The 22,937-nt window shown below is 29.1% G+C and overlaps 1 protein-coding gene across 1 annotated transcript in view; it reads right to left on the bottom strand.

Annotated features, from left to right (window-relative positions):
- Nucleotides 1-9,300: 9,300 nt before the first annotated feature.
- The window catches only part of LOC129959365 (ras-related and estrogen-regulated growth inhibitor-like protein), a 70,376-nt gene continuing 56,739 nt past the window's right edge, over nt 9,301-22,937 (bottom strand). Inside the window, exons 4-6 of the mRNA XM_056072185.1 lie at nt 14,869-14,992; nt 10,153-10,287; nt 9,301-9,550 (exon numbers count right to left, since the gene is read on the bottom strand). Coding sequence (XP_055928160.1) covers nt 9,329-9,550; nt 10,153-10,287; nt 14,869-14,992 — 481 coding nt within the window. The 3' untranslated portion in view covers nt 9,301-9,328. The remainder of the gene's footprint in view (nt 9,551-10,152; nt 10,288-14,868; nt 14,993-22,937) is intronic.

Below are 22,937 nucleotides of genomic sequence, written 5' to 3'. Positions count from 1 at the left end.
ATTTACTTAAATAATAAGGTTTTTCTTAAACATTATGGTTTTCAGCATGAAAATTTTAAATTATTTGAAACACATATTTATTATTTGAAATGTCCATAATATTTGTGCATATTTGACTAGAGGGTACATAAATATCCAAAACTATTTTATATCTTTTAAGTTTTGAAAATATACAATAAAATTATATAAATAGGCAAAGAAATGTTAAATAATTTACACATATACTGATAAATGAATAAATATTCTCTTTCTCTTAATAAATGGATATTTAATAAGAAATACTATAATAGCCTTTATTCTTAAAACATTTTATTTAAATTTTCTGATATACTAACAATGTTTATATTTATTCTTAAAACATTTTATTTAAATTTTCTGATATACTAACAATGTTTATATTTATTCTTAAAACATTTTATTTAAATTTTCTGATATACTAACAATGCTTATATTTATTCTTAAAACATTTTATTTAAATTTTCTGATATACTAACAATGCTTATATTTATTCTTAAAACATTTTATTTAAATTTTCTGATATACAAACAATGCTTATATTTATTCTATTAAAATACACTGCCTATATTAAAATATCTCATAAGAGTCACCAGTTTTGTGTGTTTATTTTCACTTTTAACATTTCGTGAAAACAAATTCACAATTTCTGCTTTGGTGTTATTTAACGCCCATCATTTGAATGATTTTGTACTTGTTTTAGGTTTTCTGTGAGAGAAAGCTTGGATAAAATATATTTTAAGGATTTTTGATTATCAGAAGTTACTTTTCTCATATGCTATTTAGTAAATTATTTCAGATAACTTAGATTGTTTTCAATCGCAATTAAAATTTGTATTTATAAATGTAAGCAGAATTACCCTATTTTTCCATTCTTGAAGTCACCGCAATAATAATACCGTGAAAGAAGAAAATCGCGGAACACATTTTGCTAATGGAAGCAATCTGATCTCACGTCTTAATAAAAGGAAGAAAGCGAAAATTAAAGAAAATTAAATTAATTTGTGGTTAGATTACTTACGAATCATAATTTTGGCAAATGCTGTAAACATCTTTTTATTGATAGACAGAGGTGTTCGTTTAAATTCATAAATAATAGATAAAAAAAATCCATAAAATATACTTTACCTAAAAGTAGTTAACAGACATTGTTAAAAAGTAACAATAGCAATAAAATATTCAGTTAATCTGATTTATATATTAAATATATAAATTTTATTCTTACCTCTATGATGGACAACTGTACTATAAATAGCACCAAACGGAATAGAATATTTATATACAGTTAACATTTTGTGAAAAGATATATGGATTCAACTTGAGCAATTTGTATAAATACTGGATTTTTAGGTTAAAACTTCTTTTATATTTTTAGCCGTATAAAGTATTTGTATTCACATAACAGTCTATAATTTACTTGATTCGTTTATCAGAAATTGAAAGAAGAGAACTAAAACTCTTTCATTTCTCATTCCATTTTCTGATCAACAAATGTCTTATGAGTGTTATACATTTTTAAATAATTATAAAAATTATTTAATTATTATATGTGATCTTTTGAAAATAATTTTAACATTGAATATTGTATAGTAAATTTAGTTCTAAAAACATTAAATTTACTAGAATTTAAAAATCATGTAAAAATAAAACTCTAGAAATATGTGATAATAAGAAAATAATTTTTAATACTTTCCCTAAGTAATGCCATACTATTAATGGCAGAAATTATTTTCACCTTAAATGAATAAAACTTGATTTTAAAAAATCCATATTTTCAAACTTTCATCAAGCAATTGAGAATTTTAAAAAAATATATTAGGAGTTTTTATGAATATGAAAATACATAACAACATTGGTTAAAACCAAAGATCATGAAATAATATTTTTCATGATGGAAAAGAGTTTCTATTGTTTTCAAAAAGAATAGGAACTCTCAGCACAGGAGATACAGCTGAAAATATCATTAGGAAATTATAAATTCTGGCAATGAACAGAATTTACAGCAACTGTCTTCAACACATTTGTTTATTTACACATCAGAAATACTGAACATTTCACAACACTAAGAAGCTTTAAATTTACAATTCACATATCGTTAGCACAATCACAATATCACGCGCACAACAGTTAAAATGACATACACAGTCACTCACAATAGACATACATCAACCAAAAAATTCTTGAACAAAAATCAGCGTTATTAAAACATTGGTTTATACAGAATACGGAAATAATATTTCCATTTTTACGTATTAAATAAATTAAGTTGTGGAATTTTGCTTCTTAAATTTAATTAAAACACATCTCTTTTTGACACCTCAGAATCTGTATTTTTACATGGCAACTCTGTATATACGAAACAATAATGATAATATTAAAAAAGTTATAATAAAACGAAACGAATAGTTTTTCATAAATTAAACATAAAAATATAGAGGGAATAATAGAGATCTTAGAGAAAACTTTTAAGATAAAAAAAGATTTAATACATTTATATTTGTTGTTCATTATCAGCTGAATAAAAATCTAGTTCTTTTGGATTAATTCTAAGCGCAATTCTTTTGGATTAATAATAATTTATTGAATTAATTATAATGAGTTATTTAATTAATAATAATCTAATTCTTTCATTTTTTTCGACTAAATAAGATATTTAGATTATCTGTATGTGTAAAGATGATTTAAAGTTTATACTATCTTTTTAGTTATCTATGACTGAAGATATGTATTTAAATTAACATCCTTTCCATTTATCACTCTTATTTATCAGCAGAAAATTTAGTAATCAATAAAAATTCAGGAGATTCAAGATTACACTGGAAGCTTTCAGAATGAATCAAATAAGTTCAGTTGCAAAAAATAAATAAATAAATAAATAAATAAAAATACAAAAATACTAGAATTGTAAATTGTGTAGTAGGTGAAAGTATCACACAAACCTACTTGCTAGAGCTCAGATTAAAATGGAACTTTTTTCTGTGAATCCCCTCAAAGAAAAAGCTGAGAGTTTAGTATATTTAGTAATACATAAAAGAAACACATAGACCTACTTTGAATGGTTCAAGATTAACGTCGGAGCTTCTTGGATGAAATCCTGGAATTAAAATGTCTCAGCTACGAAAAGAGCTAACAGGTTCTCCAAATAAAAACAACTGATCATACATTGCTAAAACTAATCAGTTTAGATTATGTGGGTTTTTATGATATTATAATTAGATCTGACTAAATGGCATCAAATTCCGTTTGATTATGAATTTCACAAAATAAAATTTTATTAATTTAAAATTTGATGGACTGATTACTAAATTTTCTGGTGTTTCTGATTCAGTTGATAAAAATAAATTTGCTTGAGGAGGACTTCTTAAAATTTTATTTACGTTCATAATTCCCACCTATAAGTAGGCTTGTCAGTGAGCCTTTATATTTTAGTATTCATTAAATTTACTTTTTATAGTTAATATTCAATCATACTTATTACAACTAAGTGTGACATCAGGATTTAAAAACTTAATAGTAAAGAAAATAACCAGATTGAAAGTTTCTTAAAATTGCATGGTACTTTCTGATTACATGATGATTTTGATAGTTACTGATAGACTGAATTTTAGATTATTTATTCAGCAATATTTGATGCAACTCATAAATTTTAAGGTTAATATTAATTAAAACAAATAACGATCGAAACTAATAATGATTGCAAATAAAATTACTTCCCAAAGTGGCCATGTAACATCATAAACATTAATACAATTTTCACAACATTCTTTATTTCTTAAGTATGTTTTTTGATTCACAAAAAACTCTTATCTGTTGATACATTTGTGTGAAAAAAATGTAAAAATAGGAGCATTTTTCGTGAAATTAAAAGTCTGTAAGCAGAATTGATAATTGTCTCTCCATTCATTCACGCATTTCATATTTGGTAATACACTGAAACAGCCAAATTTCACTCACTCTTTAACACTGAGTAAATTCAACACTTAACACATTTTTTACAGATATTTATTTAAAAAAACCACATATTTATTTTTAATTTATAAAACATTATCATATCTTGCTACATCTCAAATTAATGTAAGATAAATATTCCATTGTGTTTTGAAAAGGCTAATTTTATCGTTACGACATTAGAGACCTCTTGAATGAATAATTATTACAGAAAAAATTTCTGAAGAGTTCTAAGATTTTTTTTTTCAAAACTGACGATGCATTTTGATTAGTAGGTAAATAATAATCTGTTTTTTTTTCTCCGTGAAGTAGGTAATTTTCTATTAAAGCTTTTAAGGATTTTTAAAATACATCTTACAGCCGTTTAGTCGCACGTAAGAATGTAATAGAGAAGAAAGTGTTATTACTTAAGAAATTACTTACAATTTCTTACAAGCGTCCTTTTATCGATACAAAGATTTCTAACTGCATAAATAAATATGTGGTATTCTTAGCGGCCAGAGTATTAAAAAAATGAGAGCTACATGCATTCTTAATCATCTTCCCTTTAAGTAGATTTGCTCATGAGCAGATGCTTATTAAACTTTACTTGGCCACAAAGAGTGAACTGTTATTGGTTCACCAAGCCAAAAAGTGTATATATTTCTCCCACATACCTCAAAGTTACCTTTTCCTCATACCTTTTGGATGCAGTTCTGGACTAATAGCGATAAGCAATGTAAGGGCCAAAAGCGGAAATGTTGACAAAACTCGAAGAGCTCTACTACCAACATGTAGAGGCATCAAACAAGAGCTCGTTTGTCATTTTTAGAGATCTACCACGGACTTTACATTTTCCCGACATGATAAACCATGAATAGTTTCACACTTTGAAGTGAAACATTACATTTGAATCCTTTTATTTTTGGCGCATACATCGATTATTGCTTTTAGATTTCATTTCTTTTCTTCCATTTGAATCTCTTTATGAGCTGACATAAAGTCATGACAACTGGAACTTCAAAATTTTCCGATTTGAAGTTGCTATTAGTCTTATAGAACATCAAATAACGGCACTCATTTTACCTCACTTCCTCTTGTGCATGTTGAGAAGATACATTATCGATAATACATTATCGTAATAAAGAAGTCAATATGAAAATAAAAAACGGCCGCCGACATGTTTACAAGTTAATGTAAATATGTCTATAAGTATATTAGATACTTTCATGCATAAGTGTAACTAATTACAAAATAAGAACTGAACGAATTGATCAAAAAATTAAGAACTTAAAAGCGTACATGAAAAATGCAGCTATCAATATCAACACTCTGAAGATATAAAATCTTTCCATTCTTGAAGAATGTGTGTTGATTAACTACATATTTCATAATCCTGATTTCACTTCCATTTAATGCATTAACTGAGTCGTTCCATGTAAAGAAATGGAAGTAATGAACGTCCGCTGACACAATATCCAAAATCAGCTGAATGTGTGTTGATTAACTACATATTTCATAATCCTGATTTCACTTCCATTTAATGCATTAACTGACTCGTTCCGTGTAAAGAAATGGAAGTAATGAACGTCCGCTGACACAATATCCAAAATCAGCTGAATGTGTGTTGATTAACTACATATTTCATAATCCTGATTTCACTTCCATTTAATGCATTAACTGAGTCGTTCCGTGTAAAGAAATGGAAGTAATGAACGTCCGCTGACACAATATCCAAAATCAGCTGAATGTGTGTTGATTAACTACATATTTCATAATCCTGATTTCACTTCCATTTAATGCATTAACTGAGTCGTTCCGTTAAAGAAATGGAAGTAATGAACGTCCGCTGACACAATATCCAAAATCAGCTTTTATTCTGTTTATTAAAGATATTTATTTTATCAGCGTTTGTGTGGTGAATTAATATATATACCATCGCAATAATTTCCCTTCCACTTAATCCTTACAACTTTCTTTACTACTTACCAATATATTATTTTTATCAGCTTTGTATGTCATGTGTGACTTACTACGTACTTTATCGTCATAATGTCCCTTCCATTTAAATCATCAACAGAGTCACTCCATATGAAGAAATGGAGGTAATGAATGCCTATTGGCACAGACTCAAAAATCAGCTTTATTTACTAGTTACCAACGGTTTCACGTTTACCAGCTTTGTATATCTTGTGTTGACTTTTTACATATTTCATCTTTATAATGACCTTTCCACTTAATCATTAACTGCTCCATAATCAATGGAGGTAATGAATATCTGCTGACATAGAAGCCAAAATCAGCTTTATTTACTTGTTGCGAGCGATATTATTTTTATCAGCATTATATGTCTTGTTTTGACTTACAACATACTTTATCATCGTAATGTCCCTTCCACTTAATCATAACTGAATCGCGAAATATGAAAAAATGGAGGTAATAAGTGTCCGCTGACACAAAAGCCAAAAGCGGCTTCTTTACTAGTTGCCAACGATGTCATATTCGATAACTTTATAAGTAGACTTAGTAGAGTGTTTACAATATCCCAAAGAGACCAATCAAGAAAGTAAAAGAGACGTTGATATGTATTCTGAAGGAAATACTAGGGGCTTTAAACTTGCTGAATAAAGCAACTTCAACCTGAAGGTTTGAAATAAAGTTTATTATTATTTTATATATCTTTAAGATATTTAGAAAAAATATTGAAATATCCTCTAAATTGCGGATTGAATTCTTGAAAGAAATGCAATTATTTTTTTATAAAATATGTTTGTTGTCAAAATGCTGTTTATAAAAAAGAATTGCAGATTTTTCTTTTAATGTTGGAAACTCTCTGTATACTTACTAATTAATATTCGATATAACAGCTTAATCAAGCATTTTGTAATTAGCAGTCTCAAATAGTATGTAAAATTTTTGCTTTTGTATACCTTTATTTATTCATTAGTTACTATTTAATCAACAATAAATTATGTTTAACTAATATAAATAAACTCATAAGAATTTTTTTGCAAAGGAGAATTCGATAGACCTATTTATAAGATCAACTTATAATCAAACAGAATCGAAAAAAAAATGCATTGTCTAATTATGAAAATTTTATCTTTATTTTTTTATTAGCTATTATCGCAAATATATATATATATATATATATACAAAAGTATAAAAGTATTAAAATCAAGTAAATAGGAAAAATCAAAAAAACCAAATAAAAATTAAACCAAAAAAAAATATAAAAAAAGAATCCAGCCTGAAGACTTTTTCAAGGATCACCCTCAGGCAGGGATTCAAAGAAAGGGATTTTTTCCGTAAGGAAATGCAGACATTAGTCTAATAATGAATTTCCTTACAGAAAAAATCCTTTTCTTTAAATCCCTGCCTGAGGGTGATCCTTGAAAAAGTCTTCAGGCTGGATTCTTTTTTTATATTTTTTTTTGGTTTTTTTGATTTTCCTATTTACATTATTTTAATACTTTTGTTTCAATTCATCTGTGTTTTAGAAGTAGCTGCAGTTGCGCTCTCTAAATACTATGAAGTTCTTTGTTGGTTTTAGTTTCAATAGGTAATAAATTTTAGTTGCGATTTCAAACTATTTTTTACTTTAGATTTATTACTTATATATATATATATATCGGAGCGCATGGCTTTTGAAATTTAAAAAATAGATGTTCTCCTTTAAATAAGCAGAAGCGCAGATGATTTCTTTCATTGAGGAATCTTGAAGTTTTGCTCCTAGTAGTTGAAGTAGAAACTATTGAAAGTAGTTGATAATTGTGATGAATGGAAATATGTTTTTGTTTAATTATCATTAGCATTAAAATAAAAGTTAATCATCGCTTCAATATCAAGACTTTTTGAAGAAAAATTATTAAGGATTATGCTGTGAATTTCTTTCTCCTTCCAAAAATTAGTATTATTTAAAAATTATTATTTTTTCAAGTATATCAGAATATATTAATCATAATTTTTCTAAGGGAAAAATTATTTTGGTGCATTTCATTACTGAAAATCTACACTACCTATTCCAAGTTTGTCCACTAGCGTTTTATTTTTTCGTACGTTTTAGGGTTTCTGCAATAAAATGTAGTTAAATCTTACTCAAAATCTACACTACCTATTCCAAGTTTGCCCACTAGCGTTTTATTTTTTCGTACGTTTTAGGGTTTCTGCAATAAAATGTAGTTAAATCTTACTCAAAATCTACACTACCTATTCCAAGTTTGTCCACTAGCGTTTTATTTTTTCGAACGTTTTAGGGTTTCTGCAATAAAATGTAGTTAAATCTTACTCAAAATCTACACTACCTATTCCAAGTTTGTCCACTAGCGTTTTATTTTTTCGTACGTTTTAGGGTTTCTGCAATAAAATGTAGTTAAATCTTACTCAGAATCTACACTACCTATTCCAAGTTTGTCCACTAGCGTTTTATTTTTTCTTACGTTTTAGGGTTCTACAATAAAATGTAGTTAAATCTTAATGAGCATTAAATAGTAGAACTTAAGTACTGTGTTTGTATAAGTAAGAATAGCTAATTTTAAATGAAGGTTCTAACATTTCAAAAATTATATTTCAAGTTCCATTTCGTTTTTTTTAATTAATAATAAGGAAAACACATTTATCTCCAATCAGTTTATAAAGATTTTGTTCTTTTATACTTTCCATGGATATTATTAACATTAATTTAATAATAAATTGTTTAAACTCCAATTTTGCTTTTAGAAAAAAAAGCCACATCAGCTTTGAAGTTGCTTTTATCGGCACATAGTTTAAATGATATTACATATGCTGATTCATTTAGTACATAAGAAAGTTTTAAAAATATATTTAAGGAAACAAAAGTATCGAAATGTGTTTGATTGATCGACATTTTCAACTTTATTATTAAAATAATTTCGCTGTTTATATTTAAAATGCTTTTTAGGTTTAAAGATTTTCTACTCGATTTACTGAAACATATCTAAGCATTAAAGCTTGCATAAAATATTCTATTACTTTATATTGTCTTTATTTCTTGTTTAAGAGCATTTTAGCAGCCTTTCCAATATGCATACCAAACTCGCTTCATCTAACGAAAACTGAATTTTGCATCATTTGAGAGGTTATTCAGTTTACTATTAAACTACAAGGGGTGGAAACATCAAGAAAGAGAAATGGTATTATTTATCTTTAGAAGAATCAGAGATGGTATGCAACTTCAAAGAAAAGCTTTTTGTGTAAACGGTCTCTTTAGGAATATTATTATTAGTATCTGATAAATTATTTTTGGGTGTTAAATTTAAGTATCTCCGATTCCTTTAGTTACTAGGTAAGGATGCTAAGCGATCTATTGTTTACTACAACTAGGGCCAGCATCTTCCTTTTTGGAATGCGGAGAGGACTGTCGTTGTCACATGGTGTTTGTCCTCTCAGTCCTATCAGCACTCTGAGCTCGCTGCCGGTTTTGATCCGAAGCAGAGGAGGATCTTGGACGTCGGAACCAGTTTGAGATACCGGAATTGCCCGCACTGTGACGTCTTGGGCTTGGAGTCTTACTGACGGTCAAATGGTTTGCATGCAAGTTTTGCTTATCTTTTTTGTTTTGAGATTTGTTTTCTTTACGTCTTGCCATCTAAAAAAAAATAATAAATATTCATTATCATGCTTTTCCATATTTTCAGGATATTTAAAGTATTATCTATACCCAAATGAAACTACAGGGCATTTATAATTAAAGTGACTCTATTCAGACCCCTCTAGAACCCATTCTGCCTTTTGGAAACTTGACGAAACTTGATAAAACTTGGTATGTACGTTATATGGAACATGGGAAAAAGATTTCTGAAGTAAAAAAAAAAAAGTTCAAATTTGACCACTGGGGTATTGTGTCGCTTATAAAAGAACAAAAAATCTATCAGAACCATTAAAATTTATTCAATAACAGAATGTGCTCAACGTGAGCTCTATTGGAATCAATTTCGTGCTGAAAGCTTCTTATAGTATGCTTAATGTAGTGCGAAGGAAAGCTCGGGGGGTTTCAGGAACATGGTGTGTAATGCTGTCTTTCAACTCAGGTAAAGTCCAAATTCCTCTTCCATAAGCACGGTCTTTTAAGAATCGCCAAAACCAGAAATCACAGGTATTTAAGTCGGGTGAACGAGGAGGCCAAGAATCCGGGAAAACTCTGTATATTACACTATTTCCGCCACAGTTATCACGAAGCAGTTTTTTTACTTGGCGTCTAATGTAGGTAGTTGCTCCATCTTGCATGAAGACAGTGGTCTGCAAACATTGCCTTTCCTCTAAAGCAGACCTGCTGTCGAAGAAATTCGCTACATCATGCACTTGTGATAGAGCACGTTTTAAGACCTTGAGGAGTGAGAGTTTCAAATAAAAACGGTCCAAGGATAAAATCAGTAGTAAATCCATACCATGCAGTCCCATAAACAGAATGCAATGGTTGTTCGTGCAGGACATTAGGAGGTGAAGCACCCCATATGCGGCAAATTTGATTATTCACAGCTCCATATAAAGAAAAGTGCTCCTCATCTGACCATAGAATTTGCCAATTTTCGTTGCAGAATTTTTTTTTCCATGCTCCATATAACGTTTACACCAAGTTTCATCAAAATCCAATAAGCAGAATGGGCTCCAGAGAGGTCTGAACAGGGTCACTTTAATTATAACCACTATGTACCTTTGGCTCAGTTTTTGGGTACAAGTTGCTATCCACCTCTATTCACTGACCGCTTTGTTTTAGAAATAAACTGGAAATAATACCCCTATTTAGGTTGCTGAAAAGTCATTCGATTTGTAAAGAATTAATGAAACCAACACTATTTCCATAAGAATGATGTGGGATTAGATACTCGACCCTTAACTAATTCAGTAATTACCGTTTGAATACCAGGAGTAATTTCAGCATTAACAAAGGAATTTCGAAATCTTCTAAAAAATCATAAATTGTATCATCTTATAATTGGTCCTAAATTGTAGAGTAATTGAACGATTCAACTTCATACTTGACTTAATCTATCCCGTATAAGTCAATAATTACTGAAATCTTTTTTATGCAAGTTAAAACCATGGACCGTTTTCTGGGCCATAAAAAAGTTTGCATAATTTGAATAATGGTCTAAATAAAACACTATTGGAAGAAAAATTTTAGTTTTTCCCTGATCATTCCTATTCTTTCAAAAGTGCAAGATCAATTACCGCAAAACTGCTTATGATACTTGAGAGAAATCTTTTTTTTTTGTAATACTTCTCATATTAAGAATATTTTCTTGATGAAGTTATAAGGCGTCGAACACTATAATAAGCTTTTTGAGAATATATTATCTGTTTTTTAGGATGTACTGTAATCATTGGGGGACGATAATTTTGAATTTCATTAAATATATATGATGAAAATGCTACTTACATTTGGTTAAGAACAATTATTTCAATTTTCTGTTGCACTGAATTCAAAATAGAAAAAATTCTTCTTAATTTTCTACAGTGTTTCGTGGATTTCATAATAAATTTAATCTGAATATTCAAAAATAAGATTATTATGAGGATTTAAGTTTAATATTTATTTCCAAAAAAACCTTCTTGTTAATTTACAAACAATATATTTTTTTCAACAAAAGTAAAAAAAACAATGATTTTGCAGTGGTATATTTTTCTAACCATATATTTTGTAAAAATATATTTTATTGTAAATTAAAGTGATCTTCATCTTTCACAAGCCCTTATTAATTTTGAAAAAGAATTGTCTCGACATTAAAAAAAAAATATTGTTCCACGGCATCTTATAAAATTATTGATAAATAAGAGATCGCGTGTGCATTTTTGCAACAAATGTAATTTTCTTGAATGATAGAAAATAACCGATTTATGTTTACTGGACATTTTATGGAAAGAAACGTTGCTTTTTTAAATAAAACCGGCAAAATTGAAGTTGACCCTTTTTAAAATTCTTGATTAAGTAAAAAAAAGCAAATACATTTTTTAAAACTACACAAAAAGAAAAATGGTTGAAAGTATGAGGCTCAAAATTGTTCTGCGGTTATTTATTTTCCATTAATGGATGATGTAAAAAAGACTTTACAATAAATGCAACTAACATTTTTGCGAATTTAGTATCGCATATTTTCTCCTGAAAAATGATATCGTGAGTTATTTTGGATTTTAAGTTATTATTTTGAATGAGAGAGTTATTATTTTGAATTATTAAGAACGAGTAATTATTCTTCTAATAGAGAAAGCTGTTTAAACACTCTACCATCGTGAATTTTTAATTATTTCTCAAAATCCATCTAAAATATTTGTCATTAAATCAGTATAAATCCTACGTTTGGGAATCTAGTTTTTAGATGATTCCCGGTACAAATGAATCAATAATTGTTGACCAATAACAATTGATATATACATTAGTATGTAAAAATAAGTTTCTTTCTTTATCTTTTCGATATAAAATTATTTCATCATTGGAGAATTTTTAATAAAAAAATGGCAACTTCAAGGGTAACTAAGACGAATTTGCATCTTGATATAAAGAAATGGAAAAAGCAAAGTTTTACTTTATTTAGAAATACTTTACCGTTTCTGTGAAGTAAATAGTTTCCCTTTCTTACTCTACATAACATGAAAACAATAGTAAATAGAGAAAGTACCCGTGTGAAAATCATAAACCTTTCTTGTTTGGCGTTCTAATAAGTGTCATTCGAACTAATAGCTGAAGATTTAAGTGGAATTAGCAGCTAATAGCTGAAATATTTAAACCAACAATGACAAATACATTGTGTAATATCGCTCACTAGCACTAGTACTTTTTTTTTTTTTTAAATTTACCGCTGTTACAACTTGCCCCGATATGGAGCAAGTTGTAATGGACTTTTGGCAACTTTTAGCAATAAAAAAAAACATTTAAAGTATTTCGTCTTTATCATTCTTTTATTAATTAAAGTTCATAAAGCATGTATTTATTATTATTTCTTAATTTAAAAGTAATAAAATAATAAATAAGTATTTTCACCAATTATTATAAAAGCTCTTCTGCACCTGAATTACAATTAACTCGAATAAATAATAGTCTGCTCCTATCACGCTATACTATATGCATGAACCCACATTGTACATCCTATGCAATGAACCCATACTCCTTCAACAGAATTACAGGCTCCAGTGGCCTGTTTATAGTGGCTTCGGGTCAGGAGTGTTCCTAAATTGGGAGCAACAGCTGTTCAGTCCTCGGCGTATGACCATTATTCAAAATTACTTGGACCGAAGATAACCAAAACGTTGCTTCATAACTAGGTTTATTATAATATATTTTAATATAGTATACCGTCAGAGCTGCTGTGTGCATTTCTACAAGCTAGAGGAAAACTATTTTATTTTTACAGAATTTATATGTTAGTTCTAAATCCTCTTCTTAGACTTTTTTTTTTCTTTTTGATTGTTTTTTCTTAACCATTCCCCTCTTTCTTAACGTTTTTTCTTGGCTTTCAAATTTTATAAATTATGTCGTTTGTTTTCTTTTTACATTGCTCCTTTATTTGGTGGGTGAATCAGGAATTTATTATTATTTATTTTATTAAATGATCCTTTATTATACTGTTTCAAATGTGAATCCTTAGGGAAAGATTTGTCCTTTGAAGGCGCATGTTAATGTTTGAAGCAGGATGTCTGAAGAAAGGAATCAAAGATAAGCGAAGATAAATCTCACAAATTATAATATGTTACAACTTGCAAAGAAATTTTGCTGCAACTTATCTCATTGCATAGTTTCGGATACTTTTGTAGATTTATCAAAAGCATTACTATTAGTAAACAATTAAAGGTTAATAAGTATGCAAATTAAATAAATGAAAGTATTTTTAAAAGATCAATTAATTTATCTTAAATCAAAATTTATTATATATTTTTTTTCTCCAGTTACTACATAAAACGGAGCATATGTTCACAGCAGTTCCTACATTTTTTTCGGATGGACTATAACTGTGCTGTCGTAATAGAACCCATAATAAGAATCATGTTTAGTGAAAATTCCGATTAAAAATTTAAAAGCCACTATATATTTAAAAGCCACTTGTTCATGTTACAAAATACCCCAGTTATATTTAGCCCCTGAATCCCCTACTATTCATTTTCTTTACATTTTGTAAAAATTCTGATTGTATTGAGAAAGAAATCAAATTACTCTAAGTAACAGATAGATATATTTTAACCCTTTCTAAGGCCGTGGGAAGTATGCTTCCCACCAAATTTATTAATCTTTGTATGAAATTATGTAAGTTGGCATAAATTCTGACCCACTTTTTTAGAAAGACAGAAACTTAGATGTTTCAGTTCATTATCTCACACAAAATGGTGTGTCTTGATTTGTTATTTAATTATTAATTAACCAAATTAATTAATTAATTAAATTTAATTTATGTAATAAGCTAAATGAATCCCTTTTCTTATTCTAATTTCAAGTCTAAAAATATTTTAACATAATATGACTAGAAAAAAAGGGCCCTTTATAGGGTTAAGAGAATTGGATAAATGAGCATCTTTTCTTTCATAATTGTATTTTTATGACATGTCCAACAAGTTCATTTTTTAAATTGAATTTAAAAAATAAATAAGAGCCCTTATAATATCACGAAAATGGCATAAAAGTTTTGAATCGATGTTACACCTTTGTCATTTTCATAATTAGAAGAAATGCTAAGATGAAAAAATTTTGAACGTATATTGATTTTTCTTTTTCCAAACGGTTTTGCTTTATGCATATAGTGCTATTTAAAATTCAAAATGCTGCATATTTGGATTTTAGAATTCAATTTATGTAAATATTTTAATCTGATATTTTTTACAATCTAATATTATTTTAATCTGATATTTTTTACAATCTAATATTATTTTAATCTGATATTTTTTACAATCTAATAATATTTTAATCTAATATTTTCGTACCGTTTTCAGAAACTCATTGAATGCTGTCTGAACGCTTTCAAGTTCGTCAGCGGCAGAGCATTCTCTGAATTCAACGAAAGGGAACGATTCAGAAGCGCTTGCTCCTTCTGCAGTAGGTACTTGCCTGAAAGAGAAAGAAATAACGTTCAGTGAGAGATTTAGTAAGAATCTTTAAGATTTAAAATAGTAATGTCGAATTATGGATCGTTTTTTGAATAAAAACCCTAATCAACTGGCATGGTTGAAGACATAAATTTTGTGAAAAGGAAAACATTTTTGCAATATCAAATAAAATATTTTAACAAAATTAATTTATTCATTAATTAATATTTATTTATGAATTTCTTTCCTGGCTATTTTAAGCTGACAAAGCTTATTAATTAAGGAAATTAAGCTTTAATTTATGAATAAATAAACAATGGGAATTTACTAAGCTCTTTGTAAAAGAGTATTACTGAACATGATAATATTTTGCAAGTTACTAGTTGTTCTTGAATTTGATGATGATGATGTCGTGCCCACGTTACCACGGAAATGAGGTGCAGTAGCTTCTGAGGGTAAAGACCCCTGAGCACCCGAGGGTGGAAGTCTGACTTCTAGCTCATATGAAGATGAAACTCACACATTCGCTTGCACAACCCCTTTTTACAGCGGGGCACATTCACACACCTTACAGATAGAGCACAGATGAAGAACAACCATGCCCGAACAGTGATTCGAACCCGGGACGCCCAGATCACATGGAAGATGCGCTACCCCTATGCAAGGACGCCGGTTTGTGAGTTTAATTATAACTTATGAAAGAAAATTAAAATATTAAACCTTTAAAATAAATTATCGAAATAATAATAAATAAACTTAATAAAAAAAGTTGTAGATGAAATATATAATGAATAAAAATATAGATGAATAAAAAATGGATGAAATACGCAAATGCATTATTGAATAAATTCTCAATTCATTTGACATCTCTAAAATTTTACTAGCAATTTATTTAAAATAAATTAAACAATGTTTTAAAAATAAATATATGTTTAAATAAACTAATATATTTTTTGTCGTTTTGGAATTCAATCCATTCAAAATGCCAATTTTGTTCTTTTTTTACAACTAGATCGTTTATTTATTGCCAATATGTGGATTGAATTTTGAGTGAAATTCAGCTTGACTGACATATTTAGTTTATGCAGTATCAGGCCAGTGACTTTCATTATAATTCGCCTTAAGTGGGGCTGAAATTAACGTAAATAATTTTTTTAGACTAAGTGCACGTGAAATTTTTATTAATTAGATTAAATGTTCAAAAAGATACCAGTATTCATGTTTAGAAGAATAATAAAGGTGAGAAAATGATCAAAAGAATCATAGTTTTTTTGATATCAGATACTAGTAAGCAAAATAGTAAAGAAAGTATACCAGAATTAAAAAGTAATTATTAAGCAATAATTAGAATTTATTTGATTACCTCATTAAAATGAGTTATATTCAATTTCTAATTACTTTCCAATTTCTCATATACGAGGTATAGAGGAAGCTTTGCAATCGGCAAAAAGTTTCAACTCGAGAGTTTTACGAATCTTCACTTTTCAGAAATATTTGAGTTAGGTAAACATATTTTTGTCATTATGTCTCTTTGTCAGTCTGTTTGCTTGTAAAAACGATAACTCAAAAGAGCGTTGAGCTTGGCAGATGAAACTTGTACATGGAACGTAGACAGCAAATGTAGATTTCTATCAACTTTTGAAAGAAATCCATTCACAGGAAATCTGTTTGCCCAACTGTTCGATCAAGTGTACAAAATAATTCAGAAATAAATAGAGGGTAGATAAAATTTGGTGCACAGGTTTAGACAAGAGGTTGACCGTTTTCTGTCCGTATGTACTTTCGCATGTACGTAAACGCAATAATTCATAAACGGATTTACTTAAATCAGTGAAATTCGGTATGTTATCTCGTGACTGCAAATGTCGTTCCGAGTCAAATTTTGGTTTTATTCGGTCACCAAAAAATTATTCGAAATGCATATTCGCACTATAGGTTTAGTAAAAATGTTATATTAATGTTAAAGTAACTACTGCAAAAACTAACATAAAGATATTTAGTAACTATTGTTTGCTAGTCCCATACTAGAGATTTGGGTGCCTTACCCAACGTTTATAATTTTATGCTGGGGAAGGAGATAAGACCCTAATTGGTGATTATGCAAGAACAGTTTTGAGAGACCTTTCTCACTGGTTAATATTCATATTTATATTCTTTATATAGAGTCCAGAATATGAAAATGTAAGGAAATAAATGATATAGCCAGATTTGTTTTCACCTGCTAGAGAAAAATTTTAAGAAATATGGCCTGAAATATTCTGCTTGAATATATAGACAGGAAAGGGTTCGATGTCTATTAAAGCAAAGGTCCCATTATCCAAGTTATCTTCAAAGTGCAAAGTATAGTAAAGAAAAGGGCAATTGAATACAATTGATTTTTACTGTCGAAATATTAGAAGACTGAGACAGCACAGACTTTCAGGCTGAAATTATCTCATTGAAGAAAACGGTCCAGTACGCAAGTAACATTAACAAACCATCTCAATTCTCATTGATGAAGTAAGCCAGGCGAATCTACGAGAATCAATGAATTCCAACTTCAGCAGTAAAACAGACAACATCATCATCATTACTCTAATAGTTTCTAAATACCTTCCTAACTTAGATTAAGGTACATATTGACTACAAAGATATTGAAGAAGCCGAATATAGCAAAAATGCTACAACAGCAAAACATGCTACAACATATTCAAGTGTTGTATTCCTGAAGTGCCACGTTCAGGCTCACTTCAAGAAATTCATGGTGGAATTGGCAAAGTCAATGGAAAGAAATATATACTAGTTAACTCATATTTAATAACAATTCGAAAGGATCATCGAGGAAAAAGGTAAATCTTTCTTCACTGCCCATAAGCTATTTCGAATCTAACTTCAAAGATTCAGCTTGACCTCTTCTGCGTAATGTAGCTTTGATGGATTTGGTTCCAAGTTCTATCACGTTACTGGATGCTAATGATGAAATTGTGCCACTTAAACAGACCAGAATTTCAGTTGGAATAATATTTTGCTCCAAAAGGTCTCCAAACAACTTTCTCATTCATTTCTGGAGGAATATAATTTTCAAAACTATCCAATTCATTGACTTTAAAGATCAGATTTCCTCTACAGACAAAAGAGTTTTCAAAACATAATGTTTCCTTAGTGCCACCTTAATGTTTCTTTAGCGCCATCGTGATCGCTGCATCAACTCGTTCATTACGTGCATAATATCCTCAAATCAGCAGAGTCTTCTAATCCAACAATGCTTGTAAAGAACAAACTCATCTGGTATTTGTTCATGCTGTGTGCATTATCTCTTCGTTTTCACTACTCACTCTAATTAAAATCTAATTAAAACGTAAATCTTCATTAGAAAATGCATCTAAGGAATGTGTATGCTGCTAAATGTTTTTCAAACAATCTTTTCTTCAAGTGCTTTCTCCTTCGTAGAAGGAGAAAGCAGTGAATTAATGCAAACATAAAAAATTAATGTTTGCAAACAAAATTTATTGACATACCACAAAGACTCTAACCTGACAATGTAACTCATTTGTTAATATTCCTTGATTGCAATAAAGTAAACTGGTTATAGATAGATGGTTAAGGCAGGCTTTCACTTCATATTCACTCAAACCATTCATAAAGTGTGATGCGGACTCTGGATAAGAAATGATAATATATCATACGTACATACCTTCTTGAAGTTTCCTATAACTTTAAGTTTATACCGTATTACAATTAATTAGAGCATCAGTGGAGAATATTTAAGAGTCTGAGAATTTATTATGAAATTTTTCATTCTTCCCCATTTATATCAGGCACAGGGATAACAGTTTCGTAAAATTAATGGAAGCAATGTGTTTTAATTGCTATCTTAGTACTTTTCTGTTACATGGTCGCTAAAGTCAGGTTTGAATTTTTGGTGTTTTGTAAGATTTCGGGACATTTTAAGAAGGTTTATTAGAGAGATATTTTTCAATGTCAAATTAAATTGCCTGTAATTTTTCTTATTCGCTATTTTTGAGAATAATGCAGGGTATGATCATTCTATACGATGAATATAATGGAAAATTTTACCCTATATGGTTGATTTTTAATTTACTTCAAGATTAAAATTATAATTTTATTATTAATTATCAGAATTATAACCAAACGTAAGTTTATATTTGCATTATTTTCGGGTCAAGAACCAACCATCATTCGTATCAATAACCAATCTACATTTTCAGATAAAAATTTAAATTATCGTCAGATCGATATTTCATAAATATGTTATTTTTTAAATTAAAAATTACTGTTGCATATTTTCTAAAAAATAAAAACCTATATTTCAGTTTAAAGAATCTCAAAAATGGCATAGAAACCCATGCATAAGAAGATTTTATAAAAATGAGAAAATTGAATTATATTTTTATCTGTTACTTTGTTTCTTTCAGATTTACATTACTGAACGTGGTAACAAAAATATTAAAAATTAATTAGAGTTTTTTATTCACATTCTGACTGATAAGTTGTTATAATTCAAGTCTTAAAAAAGGATTTCATTAATTCGAATAATAATTCGCCTTGGAAAATTTATCAATGAAAGCGATAAGAAAATTTATAATTTAAATTATGAAATGTCATCACTTATATTCATTATATGAAAAAAAATCTGATCTAGCACAAGATGTATATTGTTTTTTAATACTGTTTTGAAGAAATTACGTTCGCATATAAAAATTACTTTTAAATAGGTTTTAAAATTTTAAAATTTTGAATTATTAAATAAAAAATATTGTATTCATTCTGAATAGTCGAAAAAGTTGTCTGAAACGAAACTAGGAGTATATCAATGCAAAGCTGCACACCTATGATACCCTATAAAGTTTAAAACCCTCTATATTACCCTCTAAAGTTTAAAAAAATAATATTTACAGGCTCTGTAACATTATCGATACTGTTTAATTGAGATAATTAGTAAATATATCGAAATTCTCCCATTCCACAAACCAATTCTTTTTTTCACTCAATTGATTGCTTATCATGAAATGAGCACCCAAAACATTTTTGGTGAACTTTTGATGAGTTATTAAGTTTTCAAAAATGACGCTACCAATGTTAAGTGAATCATGTAAATAGTTTTCGAGATGTTTGACTACATCTCGAAAACTATTTTATATTTCTCAATTTTTTCGCAAATTAAAAATACGGTAATTTTGCTGTACAAAAATGATGAAATAAATTCATACATTTTTCTTTGAGAAAAAAAGCGAATTATAACATAGTAAAAGCTTTACATGGGAGACCAAGTTCAGATGCTGAAACATCGAAATTCTAAAAACTGTGCACATATCTTTAATATTTTTTGAAATATTTACAAAATTTACAGACTCCCCATCGTCAGGCAGTAAACCTTGGCATACTTACTTGCTGAAAGAGAGTATATTATTTATAAGTGTATACTTTTACCTACTGTTAATGAAACACGAAAATTGCCATGATTTTGGGGTGAAAGCTTATAACAGTTTCGAGACACGAGTATTACTTTTGTCTTGTGGTTTTGTTACTGGGCTGCGAACCACAAGGTCCCAGGTTCTATCCTCGCTCATAGCCATCCGCTACATACCTCCGACTAACTGGCGGGAGAGTTTGTAGTGAAAGCTTATAAGTCAGTTAAAAGCTATGCTATACGGGCAATTGCTTTTGTATTGTGGTCTTGTTACTCGGCTGCGAACCACAATTATGTTGTTGAATTGCGATTTTTAACAAATACATTTATATTCTGTTATCGCTCTTTCTTTTTTTTACTAAGAGTTAATCCTTCTGATGACGAAAGTGTTGAATATTTGGTTATTTTAAATTAAAATGTAAAAATTATCATCGAGTTTTAAAATTTTTAAATTCGTTTGACTTGTAAATTTCAAATAATTTAGATGAGTACGCCGATCTTATAAATGAAAGTCAAAGATATTTACAAATTTTCGCTCTGAATTTTGAAATGTATTTTTATAAAGTTATTAAAAATGCAAATTGATGCATATTTAATATACTCTATTGTTCGTAATTGCTGCCTTGTCGGTTCTTTAAATATGATTTATATATATATATATATATATATATATATATATGAAATATTCCAATTAAGGAGCTCATAACCTAAAGAAATTTTAATTATTGAATTTAAATTAAATAGTGAGCAAGCGTTTTCACTTTTTCTATCGCATCAATAAGTGTTTATGCTTCCAAGTGAATGCTTTTCTTGGATAGCACAGTTTTAGAAAATTAGAATACAAACGCTAGATGTTGAGCCCATGACAGTCGTTACGGAAAGCCGGTTTTATGATGAGTTTCCGCTCTTGTTACGCGAGTGAGGATTTTTTTTTTTCTTTCAAAGGTATTCCATTTTATGTCCCATCTGAGACACATTCAAACATTTATTCTTACTGTATTTCATGATCATACCACTAAAAACACTGCCCTTTATTCACTCATGTTAATTTAAGTATGATTAGCAATTACAACAAAATTGCCACTCCATTTAAAATTAGGTCATAAATTCCGTGTTTTCATCATATAAAATTATTGAACGAAGGTGACTAAAATAAAACTTTTTAGTAAGTTAAATCCATTGCATAAAAGTATATTTAAAAATTAATAATATATTCGTAAATTTTATGTGGTGCCATCCTTTTATTTACTAGCATTCTAACAATTCTTTCTATAGTTTTAGTGTCTATAATCGGGTTTGAATTAAAAGAACCAATGTCGAAAAGCTCAAATGTAAATTGCTGAATTTTGCTTTGCTTTACTGTGAGTATAATTACTCAAAGCTCTGCATATACATTGTGTCTGGATTGCAGATGATTATTGCTTATCAAAATTTTCAAAAAAAATGAAGTTTCCTTCATTTTTTAAATATTAATTTATTGATTCGATAATTCGTCAAAGGACTACATCTTAAATGTCAAAACTACATACCAAATTTCATATATCTATACTGTTGCATTTCTGAGCAATAGCGTTTGAACATTCAGAAATAAAAGACTGAAATTCTGTCAACCATTTAATAAAGCTGACCCATAATTTAACACAGATCTGCAAGTCTTATGATAAAACCAAATGACAAATTTTATCCATTTAGCTTTTTTTGAGCTCGCATGCCCGAAGTTGGAGGAGAGACGTACTGACTTTCCTTACTCAGATTTTCACCAAAACATGCTCCAGTACATTTTTGGTGTAAAACCCATGTACCAAATTTCAGATCTTTATTCTTAATAAAAAATATTTCGCAGCTAAGTCTAAGCATTAACGTCTTTCACCGGTGGGCACCACAGATATGAGGATGAGAATCTTCCAGCATGGTTGTTGGTTCTCACTACCCGGGTGGGTGAAGAAATGGTGTTGAGTCGACTACCCTCACCAATGACGGGACGTGCGTCTCACTGGAAAGGATTGTACCGTGGGTGGGGCGGGCCCCTAGGTCTAGACCTTACTTCCCGCCAAGACGATCTGATAATTTACATTTATTCGTATGCCTCAGAGCGGGTCGGCATAGTCACTGTGTGATTATTTGATTAACCTTCCCTTCCACTTGAAATAAGATTTATTCCATTGTATAAAAATACCAGTTTAAACAATTTTTTTTTTTTTTTTTTTTGCTTTTGAACTTGTTAAGGGAGTTCGACGTGATACACGTCAATCCAAATCTTCATTTTGGAACGGTCCATGTGCAATTTTTTTACCTAACAAAAATGAAATTTTTTTCACTTATTATTTATTATGATTTTTCTCAAAATTTCCAATGTAACCATTTCTATTGCGTTCGACGTGTATATGCGTCAACTCTTGAATAAAAAAGGGAGACTTGAGGGACATTTAACAATAAATTCCGCATTTAAATTGTTAACAAGCTGACACAAGTGTTAGTGGGTTGGGTCTTTGCAGGCAGCGGTGAACCATTTCCATCAGCACCAATTTTGTAAAGGTCATCTCTTTAATTTCTATAG

The sequence above is a fragment of the Argiope bruennichi genome, chromosome X1 (genome assembly GCF_947563725.1).
Source record: "Argiope bruennichi chromosome X1, qqArgBrue1.1, whole genome shotgun sequence".
Taxonomy (NCBI): Eukaryota; Metazoa; Arthropoda; class Arachnida; order Araneae; family Araneidae; genus Argiope; species Argiope bruennichi.
Note: the sequence above shows the minus strand (reverse complement) of the source record. Positions and strands in the feature narration are given on the sequence as shown.